The sequence below is a fragment of the Oncorhynchus clarkii genome, chromosome 7 (assembly GCF_045791955.1).
Source record: "Oncorhynchus clarkii lewisi isolate Uvic-CL-2024 chromosome 7, UVic_Ocla_1.0, whole genome shotgun sequence".
In the NCBI taxonomy this organism is placed as follows: Eukaryota; Metazoa; Chordata; class Actinopteri; order Salmoniformes; family Salmonidae; genus Oncorhynchus; species Oncorhynchus clarkii.
Window position 1 is genome coordinate 27046572 of NC_092153.1, and position 18361 is coordinate 27064932.

At 40.6% G+C, this 18361-nt stretch overlaps 1 protein-coding gene across 1 annotated transcript in view; it reads left to right on the plus strand.

Moving 5' to 3' along the window:
- The window catches only part of LOC139412572 (interferon alpha/beta receptor 1-like), a 20441-nt gene extending 3008 nt beyond the window's left edge, over positions 1-17433 (plus strand). Inside the window, exons 3-11 of the mRNA XM_071159287.1 lie at positions 3629-3801; positions 3895-4058; positions 7318-7486; positions 8831-8844; positions 9042-9096; positions 9380-9500; positions 13431-13603; positions 13697-13860; positions 17113-17433. Coding sequence (XP_071015388.1) covers positions 3629-3801; positions 3895-4058; positions 7318-7486; positions 8831-8844; positions 9042-9096; positions 9380-9500; positions 13431-13603; positions 13697-13860; positions 17113-17433 — 1354 coding nt within the window. The remainder of the gene's footprint in view (positions 1-3628; positions 3802-3894; positions 4059-7317; positions 7487-8830; positions 8845-9041; positions 9097-9379; positions 9501-13430; positions 13604-13696; positions 13861-17112) is intronic.
- The last annotated feature ends 928 nt before the right edge of the window (positions 17434-18361 follow it).

The following is an 18361-nucleotide window of genomic DNA, read 5'->3' on the forward strand; positions in this document are numbered from 1 at the left end:
CTGAATTCTACATAATGAGAACAGTCTTTTCAACAGATACTGTCTGTTGTGAATTATTAGTATCTTTCATACGAATACTAACCTTGTGACCCATTCCATACATCTGTTGTTTGTCATGAACATTCAAGAGGATGTACTTTGCTATAAAAGGATGTTGCTCAAATTCGCTCGTTGGGCTCTCAACGAATCACCTACGGTTGGGTCATTGACAAGCTTCATTATTGCAATAATTCATGAAAGTTATTAATACATTTCGAATAAAGTAATATCCTGATTGGTGATTGATCTTGTCTCTCCTCATTATTTGATTAGAATTTCCATGACAATATACTGCAATGTATACTTGCGAACTTGTCTCGACTATTACGTCTGGAGGTAGGGCATGACACTCACGATAGTTGCTCCCCTGTATGCAAGGCAACGTAAACAGAAATGTCTTGTCGAGCCAACACTATTACAGTAAAAATTGTAATAGCATAGCAATGTTTAGCAGTTCTGTGGGGTTTGTCGGCGTCTGGCATTCAACGTTATTGTGCATTAATGCCACCTACTGTACTGGACCGCCCCTGCCTCCTACCTGTCCTAAATTAAAAATGTCCCAATGTAAGTATAAAGAGGGGTTCCTGCAGATGCAGGAATGACTACATTCAGGAACGTCAAGAATTGCTGGATGCAATTGCACCCTTCCCCTGAGATCCAGGCAAGAAGCAACTCTGAGGGATTCATCAATGTTTTCAATTGCAATATGCTTTTGATTTCCATGATATTTATAAAATGAAGCCTGTTTTGTTCTAGTGTAACTTTAATATGGTAGATAGTGTAAGCCTCAGAGCTCCTATCTAGCTTTGGTTCACCGAAACCTCAGCATTCAGCTACAGCCAGCACGTTTACGTGAGGATACAGAAATGACTTTGTTAAGCTAGGTAGATAACATTACCTAGCTGTGTAGCCTATATACAGTAGAAGTCGGAAGTTTACATACACCTTAGCCAAATACATTTATACTCAGTTTTTCACAATTCCTGACATTTAATCCTAGTAAAAAATCCCTGTTTTAGGTCAGTTAGGATCACCACTTTATTATAAGAATGTGAAATGTCAGAATAATAGTTGAGAGAATGATTTATTTCAGCTTTTATTTATTTCAACACATTCCCAGTGGGTCAGAAGTTTACAAACACTCAATTAGTAGTTGGTAGCATTGCCTTTAAATTGTTTAACAAGCTTCCCACAATAAGTTGGGTGAATTTTGTCCCATTCCTCCTGACAGAGCTTGTGTAACTGAGTCAGGTTTGTAGGACTCCTTGCTCACACACGCTTTTTCAGGTCTGACCACACATTTACTGACAGCTTGAAGACAGGGCTTGTGATGGCCACTCCAATGCCTTGACTTTGTTGTCCTTAAGCCATTTTGCCACAACTTTGGAAGTACGCTTGGGGTCATTGTCCATTTTGAAAACCCATTTGCAACCAAGCTTTAACTTCCTGACTGATGTCTTGAGCTGTTGCTTCAATATATCCACATAATTTTCCTACCTCATGAAGCCATCTATTTTGTGAAGTGCACCAGTCCCTCCTGCAGCAAAGCACTCCCACAACATGATGCTGGTATCCTCATGCTTCATGGTTGGGATGGTGTTCTTCGGCTTGCAAGCCTCCCCCTTTTACCTCCAAACATAACAATGGTCATTATGGCCAAACAGTTCTATTTTTCTTTCATCTGACCAGAAGACAATTCTCCAAAAAGTAAGATCTTTGTTCCCATGTGCAGTTGCAAACCGTAGTCTGGCTTTTTTATTGCGGTTTTGGAGCAGTGGCTTCTTCCTTGCTGAGCGGCCTTTCAGATTATGTCGATAAAGGACTGTTTTACTGTGAATATAGATACTTTTGTAATTGTTTCCTCCTGCATCTTCACAAGGTCCTTTCCTGTTGTTCTGTGATAGATTTGCACTTTTCACACCAAAGTACGTTCATCTCTAGGAGACAGAACCCGTCTCCTTACAGAGCGGTATGACGGCTGCATGGTACCATGGTGTTTATACTTGCGTACTATTGTTTGTAGAGATGAACGTGGTACCTTCAGGCATTTTGAAATTGCTTCCAAGGATGGACCAGAATTGTGGAGGTCTATAATTTTTTTCAGAGGTCTTGGCTGATTTTTTTGATTTTTCCATGATGTCAAGCGAAGAGCCACTGAGTTTGAAGGTTGGCCTTGAAATACATCCACAGGTACACCTCCAATTGACTCAAATGATGTCAATTAGCCTATCAGAAGCTTCTAAAGACATTACATAATGTTATGAAACGTTCCAAGCTGTTTAAAGGCACAGTCAACTTAGTGTATGAAAACTTCTGACTCACTTGAATTGTGATTCGATGATATAATCTGTCTGTAAACAATTGTTGGAAAAATACTGGTCACGCACAAAGTAGATATCCTAACTGACTTGCCAAAACTTTAGTTTGTTAACAGGAAATTTGTGGAGTGGTTGAAAAACGAGTTTTAATGACTCCAACCTATGTTAACAGGAAATTTGTGGAGTGGTTGAAAAACGAGTTTTAATGACTCCAACCTAAGTGTATGTAATCTTACGACTTCAACTGTGAATAACAAAGTTATAATACTTCACTGTACATTTATATGAATATGTTTATTAACAATACGTCAACGTTACTTGATCATGAATCATGTTGTTAGTTAGCAGGAGTAAGCTGCTAACTTCCATTGTCTCCACATGCTTGTGGATTGTTGCATTATTTAAGAGTGTAATATGGCGTGGTTGAATTATTCAATATTGTTAAATAGTTTGTGCTCCCTGGCTAGTGGCTACTGTGATATTTATGGTCAATTTGAGCTGTGGACAAAGAATTGATAAGGAGAAATCTCTTTCGCCATATCTATTGTACAGGGAATAGGGCCATGCACTTCATTGACATGTTGAAATTTTGCCATAGTGTGAGAGTATCAGTACCATTATGTCTGTGGTTATACAGATGTAGGATCTTAATTTGATCACTCTTTTGTGCCTGAGAATTTTCTCAGTGTATTCAAGGTTTAAAATGTCAGACTTGATTGCCCTAACAGCCCCTACAAGAAAATAATAATAATTATACATCCACTTAATAATTCAAATGTCCTGATGCTGCAGGATTATTTTCCTGCTTTAGCAAACTGGCTCAAATTAAGATTCTAAATCTGCATGAGGAACTTCACTGAGAGGGGAAGTTGTGAACAATGATAGGGCATTGATATGACCATACATACAGTATAGGAACTAAAAACGTCCCGTCTTTTCTGGAAGAGAACAAGACGCACACAAAACGCAAAAAAAAACAGCACTTTTTTGATTTTTATAAAACAGGTAGTAACATAACACTGAGAAATTAAGAGAATGAAGAGGATTTCCTGTCGAATGAATCAATTGCATCAGAGCTATTGAGTTTGTAGCTACTTTTTTTGACATTCATTAACAAGTGTTATGTTATTTTGGAATACCTTGCCAAATCAGCTGTGTGTTTTCTCCTCTCTACTTAATAGTAAAGCAACATAAAGGCACTGTTATTACACATCGATGCCACAAAAAAATGCAATTAAAATGTTAACCTCTTGTTATTGTCTGATACTCAGAATGCCTTCAACTGCCTCCTTCTACACCGTATGTAAAGCCACCAAAGAGCACAGGTGTGACTTCGGTAAACTTCCCAGTTGCCATGGAAATTATCAATTCAGAGTGAGGATAGAGTTAGAGGGAAATACCTCCAGTTGGGCGGAAACCCCAAACTTCTCTCTTAAGAAAGGAAGTGAGTACCAACATGCACTTTGGTGACATTGTTCATTGTAGCTCTCTCATTCTTGACATCCTATCTTTGACTTCCTGTATTGTGTCTCCTCAGCCGTAATTGGTCCTCCAAACGTAACCTTGGTCACCAAGGGAGGAGCTTTAGGAGCTGTGGAGGTGAACATTCAGAATCCGGTGCTAAAGATCTCATCACTGAAAGAAGCCTACAGCAAAGTGGAATACAATATCAGATACTGGAAGAAGACTGACAAGAAGGATGTAAGAGAAACATATGACAGTCAAACACACACACAAACACACACACACACACATACACACACACAAACTATTTACATTGAGTGTACAAAATACCTTCCTACTATCGCACCCCCTTTTGCCCTCAGAACAGCCTGCATTCGTCGGGACATAAACTCTACAAGGTGTCGAAAGTGTTCCACAGGGATGCTGGCTCATGTTGACTCCAATGCTTCCCACAGTTGTGTCAAGTTGGTTGGATGTCCTTTGGGCGGTGGAACATTCTTGATTCACACAGGAAACTGTTGAGCATGAAAAACCCATTAGCGTTGCAGTTCTTGACACTCAAACCGGTGTGCCTGGCACCTAGAACCATACCCCATCCAAAGGCACTTAAATCTGATGTCTTGCCTATTCAAGCTCTGAACGCACACATACACAATCCATGTCTTAATTGTCTCAATGTTTAAAACTACCTTTTCACCTTTCATTCAGAAGCTACAGTGCATTCGGAAAGTATTCAGACACCTTGACTTTTTCCAAATTTTGTTACGTTACAGACGTATTCTAAAATTGATTAAAACGTTTATTGTTAATCTACACACACAACCCCATAAAGACAACGCAAAAACAGGTTTTTAGGAATGAAAAATGCAAATATTGCATTTACATAAGTATTTTGACCCTTTTCTCAGTACTTTGTTGATGCACCTTTGGCAGAAATTACTGCCTTGAGTCTTCTTGGGTATGACGCTACAAGCTTGGCACACTTGTATTTGGGGAGTTTCTCCCATTCTTCTCTACAGATCCACTCAAGCTCTGTCAGGTTGGATGGGGAGCGTCGCTGCACAGATATTTTCAAGTCTCTCCAGATATGTTTGATCGGGTTCAAGTCCAGGCTCTGGCTGGGCCACTCAAAGACATTCAGAGACTTGTCCAAAAGCCACTTCTGCGTTGTTTTGGCAGTGTGCTTAGTGTCATTGTCCTGTTGGAAGGTGAACCATCACCCCAGTCTGAGGTCCTGAGTGCACTGGAGAAGGTTTTCATCAAGGATCTCTCTGTTCTTTGCTCTGTTCATCTTTCCTTCGATCCTGACTAGTCTCCAAGTCCCTGCCACTGAAAAACATGATGCTGCCACCACCATGCTTCACTGTAGGGATGGTGCCAGGTTTCTTCCAGACGTGACGTTTGGCATTCAGGCCAAAGAGTTTAATCTTGGTTTCACCAGTCCAGAGAATTTTGTTTCTTATGGTCTGAGAGTCCTTTAGGTATCTGTTGGCAAATTCCAAATGGGCTTTCATGTGCCTTTTACTGAGGAGGTGGCTTCCGTCTGGTCACTCTACCATAAAGACCTGTTTGGTAGGGTGCTGACAAAGAAGGTTGTCTTTCTGGAATGTTCTCCCATCTCCACAGAGGAACTCTGGAGCTTTGTCAGAGTGACCATAAGGTTATTGGTCATCTCCCTGACTATGGCCCTTCTCCCCCGATTGCTCAGTTTGGCTAGGTGGCCAGTTCTAGAAAGAGTCTTGGTGATTTCAAACTTCTTCTATTTAAGAATGATGGAGGCCACTGTTCTTCGGGACCTTCAATGCTGCAGAAATGTTTTGATAATGTTCCCCAGATCTTTTCCTTGACACAATCCTGTCTCAGAGCTTTGCAGACCAATTCCTTCAACCTCATGGCTTGCTTTTTACTCTAACATGCACTGTCAACAGTGGGACCTTACATAGACAGGTTTCCAAATCATGTCCAATCAATTGAATTTACCACGGGTGGACTCCAATCAAGTTGTAGAAACATCTGAAGGATGACCAATGGAATCATGATGATACATTTTTAGTCTCATAGCAAAGGGTCTGAATACTTAAGTAAAGAGGTTATTTCTGTTTTTTTAAAATGTATACATTTGCAAACATTTCTAAAAACGTGTTTTTGCTTTGTCATTATGGGGTATTGTGTGAAGATTGATGAGGATGTACAGTGAAGTCGAAAGTTTACATACACTTGTTTCAACCACTACACAAATCTCTTGTTAACAAACTATAGTTTTGCCAAGTCAGTTAGGACATCTACTTTGTGCATGACACAAGTATTTTTTTTCCAACAATTGTTGTTTACAGACAGATTATTTCACTTATAATTTACTGTATCTCAATTCCATTGGGTCAGAAGTTTACATAGACTAAGTTGAAAGTGCCTTTAAACAGCTTGGAAAATTCCCCAAAATTATGTAATGGCTTTAGAGGCTTCTGATAGGCTAATTGACATCATTTGAGTCCACTGGAGGTGTACCTGTGGATGTATTTCAAGGCTTCCCTTCAAACTCAGTGCCTCTTTTCTGAACATCATGGGAAAATCAAAATAATCACCTTCATCCTTGGGAGCAATTTCCAAATGCCTGAAGGTACCACGTTCATCTGTACAAACAATAGTACGCAAGTTTAAACACCATGCGACCATGCAGCCGTCATACCGCTCAGGAAACACGGTCTGTCTCCTAGAGATTAACGTACTTTGAGGCAAAAAGCGCAAATCAATCCCAGAACAACATTAAAGGACCTTGTGAAGATGATGGAGGAAAGGTACAAAAGTATTTGTATCCAGTGTCAAACGAGTCCTATATCGACAGAACCTGAAAGGCCACTCAGCGAGGAAGAAGCAACTGCTCCAAAACCACCATAAAAAAGCCAAACTACGGCTTGCAACTGCACATGGGGACAAAGATCATACTTTTTGGAGAAATGTCCTCTGATGAAACAAAAACAGAACTGTTTGACCATAATGACCATCGTTATGTTTGGAGGAAAAAGGGGGAGGCTTGCAAGCCGAAGAACACCATCCCAACGGTGAAGCACAGGGGTGGCAGCATCATGTTGTGGGGGTGCTTTGCTGCAGGAGGGACCGGTGCACTTCACAAAACTAATGGCATCGTGAGGCAGCAAAATTATGTGGATATATTGAAGCAACATCTCAAGACATCAGTTAAAACTGCAAATGGGTCTTCCAAATGGACAATGACTCCAAGCATACTTCCAAAGTTGTGGTAAAATGGCAACAAAATAGCTTTCACCTAAATTCACCTTTTCAGTCTATGTCATGGAAACAGCAGGTATTCCTAATGTTTATACAGTGAGTGTATATACACACACACAAACACACACATACTCCCACTATTTCTCTCACCCACCCACACACCACCCCCTCACTCACTCAACTCACCCATCACTCACTCACTCACTCACTCACTCACTCACTCACTCACTCACTCCATGTGTTATCACAGGTGTCTGAGAGAGAGATGGTGACTGAGCAACGTGTTAGGCTGAAGCCACTGGAGCCCAACACCAGATACTGCGTTCAGGTCCAGGTGTACATACCAATGCCGCACAACAATACGGGGCAGTACAGCAAGGCTGCGTGTGTGATGAGCACCACAAACAACACAGCCACAGGTGAGCTCTCCACCTCCTCCACCACTTCTCCCTTCTCCCTCACGCACCCTTCCCCCCTTTCTTCCACTTTTTTCATCATCATCAAGGACCCCACACACCCAAGCACAAGCTGTTCTCACTCTTACCGTCTGGTAGATGGTATCAGAGCATGAGGTCTGATACCAACTGGACTGACCACTTGCTCTTATTCTCCGCACCTTAGCATACATGTACATGCACTCACTCATGCTCACACACACACACAGACATAGACACACACACAGACATAGACACACATACACAGACACACACACATATACATTCATGCTACACACACGTCACAACTGCAGCTACCAGACTCATATTATACTGCTCAGTTTATACACCGCCCCTCCATCGCCCTATTCCCCAATACACATGTAAATACTAAATCATAAATTGTGCCATCCTGTATTATACTTGTACTAACATTTGTATTTTATTTTGATGAGCCATTTACTTTATGTTCATATACTTATCTTTAATATTTTTTTATTGTTGTTGCATTGTCAAGAAGAAACCTTGGACGATGTACAGTATACCATGCGTATCCTGTACATACGACTAATACAACTAGAAACGACCCCTTACTCCTTAGCACCTACCCCCTATAGATCTAGACCAACTAGAACAGGGGTCTCCAACCTTTTCTACCAATCTAGCTTTCAAATATACACATTCTTCTCTTCTCTTTCCCGGATCCTTACTGTACAAGAGATGTGTTTTCTGTCAAGATACCTGGTCAAATAAGGGTGAATAATAACTCCGAAGACTGGAAAAAGCGAGAATTAAAAAATACAAATAAATATTTCAAGGGCACACCTAGCGAGAGAGGAATGTGTTTGACTAGCAGTGTTTCTGTGCTGCTACTGCAACTGCATATGTGATGGCAACAAATTGATACAAATAATATTTATATCATTATAGCCAGATAGGCCTACTTTGAAGTGAACATTTATTTGAGAAGGTTTCGAGGAAAACCTTTCTGTCTACCCACAAGATGGTAATCATGAGCATCGCTAACTGGTTACACATCATGATAGACAGACGTGCGCAACACGCAGGCAGGTGCAATATTGCTGGAAATGAATTGGTAGATATTATGTTACGTTTGGCCTTTTAAGCCAAATGTGGCGAACCGTTGGTAGTAGTGTCATCGTGGCTTTGATTGGATAGTAACCAGGATTTTGCAGTGTCTGATTTTTGTGAGATTTGTTTATGACAGTTTGCGGTGGAGCATGTGAAAAACGTATGTACTTCCAGATGATAATTAATTGTTTGGAAGCCCACTGATACCTGATATAATAATTGATATGTCAAAATCAGTGGCCTCCACAATGGTAATACATCATTTGGGCTAGGGCAACTGTCTCAGTGCCAATGAGGAAATAAGATGGTTCTTCTTTCTTCCCTATGCCCGCCCATAAAAAGAGCAGTTATCAGTTTCTTCCCCTTACATTTTGACATTTTGCACATTTAGCAGGCCCTCTTATCCAGTGTTACTTAAAGCTGTTGTTACAATTGGAACACACCATAGAACAATGTGATGGCATTTTATCTTCTTATCACTCTGGGATTTCGATTCATTTCAGGTTTGTGTTTTCAGGCCTTAACTTACTGTAGCCTAGATACAGTAATATCATTGTTGCAGTGTCACTGTTTAACTTTTGATTCCTTTTTGATTCCTTTCTAACTTTTGATTCCTTTGTGGCAAGCTAAATCAATCAGACAAAGTACTTGACAGTATTTGACCCAGGTCTGACTCTAGTATTTGAGTGTTATTTCGTCTCACTGGACTCTTGTATCTGAAGAGTGTCTTTCTGTCTCAGTCTAATTCTGGTAATCAACTGAGTGTTGGTTTCTTTCATTCTATAGCGGAGTCACTTCTGCCTCAACCACAAAATGTTGAGGTGGTCTCTTACAACATGGATGCCATAGTTAAGTGGGAAGCTCCCCTTACTTCACTGAAAAACCTTACCTACACAGCTGAATACAGGTGAGACACACACACACACACACACACACACACACACACAATAAAAAGTATTGCTCATTCTGGATGCAGTTTTCCTCCCGCAGTGTCTCAGAGGCATTTAGACTGGTACATCCATTCCTGGACTATACTGGACGAGATCTTTTTACCAGACCAAACCGAAGAACCAAATACACACGTATACAGATGTAGGATCTTAATTTGATTTTCCCTTACAAAAAAAATGATCAACTGCTCAAAAATTCCATTAATTTTAATGGACATAATAATTCACGTTTTATTTTGCTGCGGGATTATTTTCCAGACCCTGAATTCTACATAATGAGAACAGTCTTTTCAACAGATACTGTCTGTTGTGAATTATTAGTATCTTTCATACGAATACTAACCTTGTGACCCATTCCATACATCTGTTGTTTGTCATGAACATTCAAGAGGATGTACTTTGCTATAAAAGGATGTTGCTCAAATTCGCTCGTTGGGCTCTCAACGAATCACCTACGGTTGGGTCATTGACAAGCTTCATTATTGCAATAATTCATGAAAGTTATTAATACATTTCGAATAAAGTAATATCCTGATTGGTGATTGATCTTGTCTCTCCTCATAATTTGATTAGAATTTCCATGACAATATACTGCAATGTATACTTGCGAACTTGTCTCGACTATTACGTCTGGAGGTAGGGCATGACACTCACGATAGTTGCTCCCCTGTATGCAAGGCAACGTAAACAGAAATGTCTTGTCGAGCCAACACTATTACAGTAAAAATTGTAATAGCATAGCAATGTTTAGCAGTTCTGTGGGGTTTGTCGGCGTCTGGCATTCAACGTTATTGTGCATTAATGCCACCTACTGTACTGGACCGCCCCTGCCTCCTACCTGTCCTAAATTAAAAATGTCCCAATGTAAGTATAAAGAGGGGTTCCTGCAGATGCAGGAATGACTACATTCAGGAACGTCAAGAATTGCTGGATGCAATTGCACCCTTCCCCTGAGATCCAGGCAAGAAGCAACTCTGAGGGATTCATCAATGTTTTCAATTGCAATATGCTTTTGATTTCCATGATATTTATAAAATGAAGCCTGTTTTGTTCTAGTGTAACTTTAATATGGTAGATAGTGTAAGCCTCAGAGCTCCTATCTAGCTTTGGTTCACCGAAACCTCAGCATTCAGCTACAGCCAGCACGTTTACGTGAGGATACAGAAATGACTTTGTTAAGCTAGGTAGATAACATTACCTAGCTGTGTAGCCTATATACAGTAGAAGTCGGAAGTTTACATACACCTTAGCCAAATACATTTATACTCAGTTTTTCACAATTCCTGACATTTAATCCTAGTAAAAAATCCCTGTTTTAGGTCAGTTAGGATCACCACTTTATTATAAGAATGTGACATGTCAGAATAATAGTAGAGAGAATGATTTATTTCAGCTTTTATTTATTTCAACACATTCCCAGTGGGTCAGAAGTTTACAAACACTCAATTAGTATTTGGTAGCATTGCCTTTAAATTGTTTAACAAGCTTCCCACAATAAGTTGGGTGAATTTTGTCCCATTCCTCCTGACAGTGCTGGTGTAACTGAGTCAGGTTTGTAGGACTCCTTGCTCACACACGCTTTTTCAGGTCTGACCACACATTTACTGACAGCTTGAAGACAGGGCTTGTGATGGCCACTCCAATGCCTTGACTTTGTTGTCCTTAAGCCATTTTGCCACAACTTTGGAAGTATGCTTGGGGTCATTGTCCATTTTGAAAACCCATTTGCAACCAAGCTTTAACTTCCTGACTGATGTCTTGAGCTGTTGCTTCAATATATCCACATAATTTTCCTACCTCATGATGCCATCTATTTTGTGAAGTGCACCAGTCCCTCCTGCAGCAAAGCACCCCCACAACATGATGCTGGTATCCTCATGCTTCATGGTTGGGATGGTGTTCTTCGGCTTGCAAGCCTCCCCCTTTTACCTCCAAACATAACAATGGTCATTATGGCCAAACAGTTCTATTTTTCTTTCATCTGACCAGAAGACAATTCTCCAAAAAGTAAGATCTTTGTTCCCATGTGCAGTTGCAAACCGTAGTCTGCCTTTTTTATTGCGGTTTTGGAGCAGTGGCTTCTTCCTTGCTGAGCGGCCTTTCAGATTATGTCGATAAAGGACTGTTTAACTGTGAATATAGATACTTTTGTAATTGTTTCCTCCTGCATCTTCACAAGGTCCTTTCCTGTTGTTCTGTGATAGATTTGCACTTTTCACACCAAAGTACGTTCATCTCTAGGAGACAGAACCCGTCTCCTTACTGAGCGGTATGACGGCTGCATGGTCCCATGGTGTTTATACTTGCGTACTATTGTTTGTAGAGATGAACGTGGTACCTTCAGGCATTTTGAAATTGCTTCCAAGGATGAACCAGAATTGTGGAGGTCTATAATTTTTTTCAGAGGTCTTGGCTGATTTTTTTGATTTTCCCATGATGTCAAGCGAAGAGCCACTGAGTTTGAAGGTTGGCCTTGAAATACATCCACAGGTACACCTCCAATTGACTCAAATGATGTCAATTAGCCTATCAGAAGCTTCTAAAGACATTACATAATGTTATGAAACGTTCCAAGCTGTTTAAAGGCACAGTCAACTTAGTGTATGAAAACTTCTGACTCACTTGAATTGTGATTCGATGATATAATCTGTCTGTAAACAATTGTTGGAAAAATACTGGTCACGCACAAAGTAGATATCCTAACTGACTTGCCAAAACTTTAGTTTGTTAACAGGAAATTTGTGGAGTGGTTGAAAAACGAGTTTTAATGACTCCAACCTATTTTAACAGGAAATTTGTGGAGTGGTTGAAAAACGAGTTTTAATGACTCCAACCTAAGTGTATGTAATCTTACGACTTCAACTGTGAATAACAAAGTTATAATACTTCACTGTACATTTATATGAATATGTTTATTAACAATACGTCAACGTTACTTGATCATGAATCATGTTGTTAGTTAGCAGGAGTAAGCTGCTAACTTCCATTGTCTCCACATGCTTGTGGATTGTTGCATTATTTAAGAGTGTAATATGGCGTGGTTGAATTATTCAATATTGTTAAATAGTTTGTGCTCCCTGGCTAGTGGCTACTGTGATATTTATGGTCAATTTGAGCTGTGGACAAAGAATTGATAAGGAGAAATCTCTTTCGCCATATCTATTGTACAGGGAATAAGGCCATGCACTTCATTGACATGTTGAAATTTTGCCATAGTGTGAGAGTATCAGTACCATTATGTCTGTGGTTATACAGATGTAGGATCTTAATTTGATCACTCTTTTGTGCCTGAGAATTTTCTCAGTGTATTCAAGGTTTAAAATGTCAGACTTGATTGCCCTAACAGCCCCTACAAGAAAATAATAATAATTATACATCCACTTAATAATTCAAATGTCCTGATGCTGCAGGATTATTTTCCTGCTTTAGCAAACTGGCTCAAATTAAGATTCTAAATCTGCATGAGGAACTTCACTGAGAGGGGAAGTTGTGAACAATGATAGGGCATTGATATGACCATACATACAGTATAGGAACTAAAAACGTCCCGTCTTTTCTGGAAGAGAACAAGACGCACACACCTGCAAAAAAAAACAGCACTTTTTTGATTTTTATAAAACAGGTAGTAACATAACACTGAGAAATTAAGAGAATGAAGAGGATTTCCTGTCGAATGAATCAATTGCATCAGAGCTATTGAGTTTGTAGCTACTTTTTTTGACATTCATTAACAAGTGTTATGTTATTTTGGAATACCTTGCCAAATCAGCTGTGTGTTTTCTCCTCTCTACTTAATAGTAAAGCAACATAAAGGCACTGTTATTACACATCGATGCCACAAAAAATGCAATTAAAATGTTAACCTCTTGTTATTGTCTGATACTCAGAATGCCTTCAACTGCCTCCTTCTACACCGTATGTAAAGCCACCAAAGAGCACAGGTGTGACTTCGGTAAACTTCCCAGTTGCCATGGAAATTATCAATTCAGAGTGAGGATAGAGTTAGAGGGAAATAACTCCAGTTGGGCGGAAACCCCAAACTTCTCTCTTAAGAAAGGAAGTGAGTACCAACATGCACTTTGGTGACATTGTTCATTGTAGCTCTCTCATTCTTGACATCCTATCTTTGACTTCCTGTATTGTGTCTCCTCAGCCGTAATTGGTCCTCCAAACGTAACCTTGGTCACCAAGGGAGTAGCTTTAGGAGCTGTGGAGGTGAACATTCAGAATCCGGTGCTAAAGATCTCATCACTGAAAGAAGCCTACAGCAAAGTGGAATACAATATCAGATACTGGAAGAAGACTGACAAGAAGGATGTAAGAGAAACATATGACAGTCAAACACACACACAAACACACACACACATACACACACACAAACTATTTACATTGAGTGTACAAAATACCTTCCTACTATCGCACCCCCTTTTGCCCTCAGAACAGCCTGCATTCGTCGGGACATAGACTCTACAAGGTGTCGAAAGTGTTCCACAGGGATGCTGGCTCATGTTGACTCCAATGCTTCCCACAGTTGTGTCAAGTTGGTTGGATGTCCTTTGGGCGGTGGAACATTCTTGATTCACACAGGAAACTGTTGAGCATGAAAAACCCATTAGCGTTGCAGTTCTTGACACTCAAACCGGTGTGCCTGGCACCTAGAACCATACCCCATCCAAAGGCACTTAAATCTGATGTCTTGCCTATTCAAGCTCTGAACGCACACATACACAATCCATGTCTTAATTGTCTCAATGTTTAAAACTACCTTTTCACCTTTCATTCAGAAGCTACAGTGCATTCGGAAAGTATTCAGACACCTTGACTTTTTCCAAATTTTGTTACGTTACAGACGTATTCTAAAATTGATTAAAACGTTTATTGTTAATCTACACACACAACCCCATAAAGACAACGCAAAAACAGGTTTTTAGGAATGAAAAATGCAAATATTGCATTTACATAAGTATTTTGACCCTTTTCTCAGTACTTTGTTGATGCACCTTTGGCAGAAATTACTGCCTTGAGTCTTCTTGGGTATGACGCTACAAGCTTGGCACACTTGTATTTGGGGAGTTTCTCCCATTCTTCTCTACAGATCCACTCAAGCTCTGTCAGGTTGGATGGGGAGCGTCGCTGCACAGATATTTTCAAGTCTCTCCAGATATGTTTGATCGGGTTCAAGTCCAGGCTATGGCTGGGCCACTCAAAGACATTCAGAGACTTGTCCAAAAGCCACTTCTGCGTTGTTTTGGCAGTGTGCTTAGTGCCATTGTCCTGTTGGAAGGTGAACCATCACCCCAGTCTGAGGTCCTGAGTGCACTGGAGACGGTTTTCATCAAGGATCTCTCTGTTCTTTGTTCTGTTCATCTTTCCTTCGATCCTGACTAGTCTCCAAGTCCCTGCCACTGAAAAACATGATGCTGCCACCACCATGCTTCACTGTAGGGATGGTGCCAGGTTTCTTCCAGACGTGACGTTTGGCATTCAGGCCAAAGAGTTTAATCTTGGTTTCACCAGTCCAGAGAATTTTGTTTCTTATGGTCTGAGAGTCCTTTAGGTATCTTTTGGCAAATTCCAAATGGGCTTTCATGTGCCTTTTACTGAGGAGGTGGCTTCCGTCTGGTCACTCTACCATAAAGACCTGTTTGGTAGGGTGCTGACAAAGAAGGTTGTCTTTCTGGAATGTTCTCCCATCTCCACAGAGGAACTCTGGAGCTTTGTCAGAGTGACCATAAGGTTATTGTCCATCTCCCTGACTATGGCCCTTCTCCCCCGATTGCTCAGTTTGGCTAGGTGGCCAGTTCTAGAAAGAGTCTTGGTGATTTCAAACTTCTTCTATTTAAGAATGATGGAGGCCACTGTTCTTCGGGACCTTCAATGCTGCAGAAATGTTTTGATAATGTTCCCCAGATCTTTTCCTTGACACAATCCTGTCTCGGAGCTTTGCAGACCAATTCCTTCAACCTCATGGCTTGCTTTTTACTCTGACATGCACTGTCAACAGTGGGACCTTACATAGACAGGTTTCCAAATCATGTCCAATCAATTGAATTTACCACGGGTGGACTCCAATGAAGTTGTAGAAACATCTGAAGGATGACCAATGGAATCATGATGATCAATTTCGAGTCTCATAGCAAAGGGTCTGAATACTTAAGTAAAGAGGTTATTTCTGTTTTTTTTAAATGTATACATTTGCAAACATTTCTAAAAACGTGTTTTTGCTTTGTCATTATGGGGTATTGTGTGAAGATTGATGAGGATGTACAGTGAAGTCGAAAGTTTACATACACTTGTTTCAACCACTACACAAATCTCTTGTTAACAAACTATAGTTTTGCCAAGTCAGTTAGGACATCTACTTTGTGCATGACACAAGTATTTTTTTTCCAACAATTGTTGTTTACAGACAGATTATTTCACTTATAATTTACTGTATCTCAATTCCATTGGGTCAGAAGTTTACATAGACTAAGTTGAAAGTGCCTTTAAACAGCTTGGAAAATTCCCCAAAATTATGTAATGGCTTTAGAGGCTTCTGATAGGCTAATTGACATCATTTGAGTCCACTGGAGGTGTACCTGTGGATGTATTTCAAGGCTTCCCTTCAAACTCAGTGCCTCTTTTCTGAACATCATGGGAAAATCAAAATAATCACCTTCATCCTTGGGAGCAATTTCCAAATGCCTGAAGGTACCACGTTCATCTGTACAAACAATAGTACGCAAGTTTAAACACCATGCGACCATGCAGCCGTCATACCGCTCAGGAAACAAGGTCTGTCTCCTAGAGATTAACGTACTTTGAGGCAAAAAGCGCAAATCAATCCCAGAACAACATTAAAGGACCTTGTGAAGATGATGGAGGAAAGGTACAAAAGTATTTGTATCCAGTGTCAAACGAGTCCTATATCGACAGAACCTGAAAGGCCACTCAGCGAGGAAGAAGCAACTGCTCCAAAACCACCATAAAAAAGCCAAACTACGGCTTGCAACTGCACATGGGGACAAAGATCATACTTTTTGGAGAAATGTCCTCTGATGAAACAAAAACAGAACTGTTTGACCATAATGACCATCGTTATGTTTGGAGGAAAAAGGGGGAGGCTTGCAAGCCGAAGAACACCATCCCAACGGTGAAGCACAGGGGTGGCAGCATCATGTTGTGGGGGTGCTTTGCTGCAGGAGGATACCGGTGCACTTCACAAAACTAATGGCATCGTGAGGCAGCAAAATTATGTGGATATATTGAAGCAACATCTCAAGACATCAGTTAAAACTGCAAATGGGTCTTCCAAATGGACAATGACTCCAAGCATACTTCCAAAGTTGTGGTAAAATGGCAACAAAATAGCTTTCACCTAAATTCACCTTTTCAGTCTATGTCATGGAAACAGCAGGTATTCCTAATGTTTATACAGTGAGTGTATATACACACACACAAACACACACATACTCCCACTATTTCTCTCACCCACCCACACACCACCCCCTCACTCACTCAACTCACCCATCACTCACTCACTCACTCACTCACTCACTCACTCACTCACTCCATGTGTTATCACAGGTGTCTGAGAGAGAGATGGTGACTGAGCAACGTGTTAGGCTGAAGCCACTGGAGCCCAACACCAGATACTGCGTTCAGGTCCAGGTGTACATACCAATGCCGCACAACAATACGGGGCAGTACAGCAAGGCTGCGTGTGTGATGAGCACCACAAACAACACAGCCACAGGTGAGCTCTCCACCTCCTCCACCACTTCTCCCTTCTCCCTCACGCACCCTTCCCCCCTTTCTTCCACTTTTTTCATCATCATCAAGGACCCCACACACCCAAGCACAAGCTGTTCTCACTCTTACCGTCTGGTAGATGGTATCAGAGCATGAGGTCTGATACCAACTGGACTGACCACTTGCTCTTATTCTCCGCACCTTAGCATACATGTACATGCACTCACTCATGCTCACACACACACACAGACATAGACACACACACAGACATAGACACACATACACAGACACACACACATATACATTCATGCTACACACACGTCACAACTGCAGCTACCAGACTCATATTATACTGCTCAGTTTATACACCGCCCCTCCATCGCCCTATTCCCCAATACACATGTAAATACTAAATCATAAATTGTGCCATCCTGTATTATACTTGTACTAACATTTGTATTTTATTTTGATGAGCCATTTACTTTATGTTCATATACTTATCTTTAATATTTTTTTATTGTTGTTGCATTGTCAAGAAGAAACCTTGGACGATGTACAGTATACCATGCGTATCCTGTACATACGACTAATACAACTAGAAACGACCCCTTACTCCTTAGCACCTACCCCCTATAGATCTAGACCAACTAGAACAGGGGTCTCCAACCTTTTCTACCAATCTAGCTTTCAAATATACACATTCTTCTCTTCTCTTTCCCGGATCCTTACTGTACAAGAGATGTGTTTTCTGTCAAGATACCTGGTCAAATAAGGGTGAATAATAACTCCGAAGACTGGAAAAAGCGAGAATTAAAAAATACAAATAAATATTTCAAGGGCACACCTAGCGAGAGAGGAATGTGTTTGACTAGCAGTGTTTCTGTGCTGCTACTGCAACTGCATATGTGATGGCAACAAATTGATACAAATAATATTTATATCATTATAGCCAGATAGGCCTACTTTGAAGTGAACATTTATTTGAGAAGGTTTCGAGGAAAACCTTTCTGTCTACCCACAAGATGGTAATCATGAGCATCGCTAACTGGTTACACATCATGATAGACAGACGTGCGCAACACGC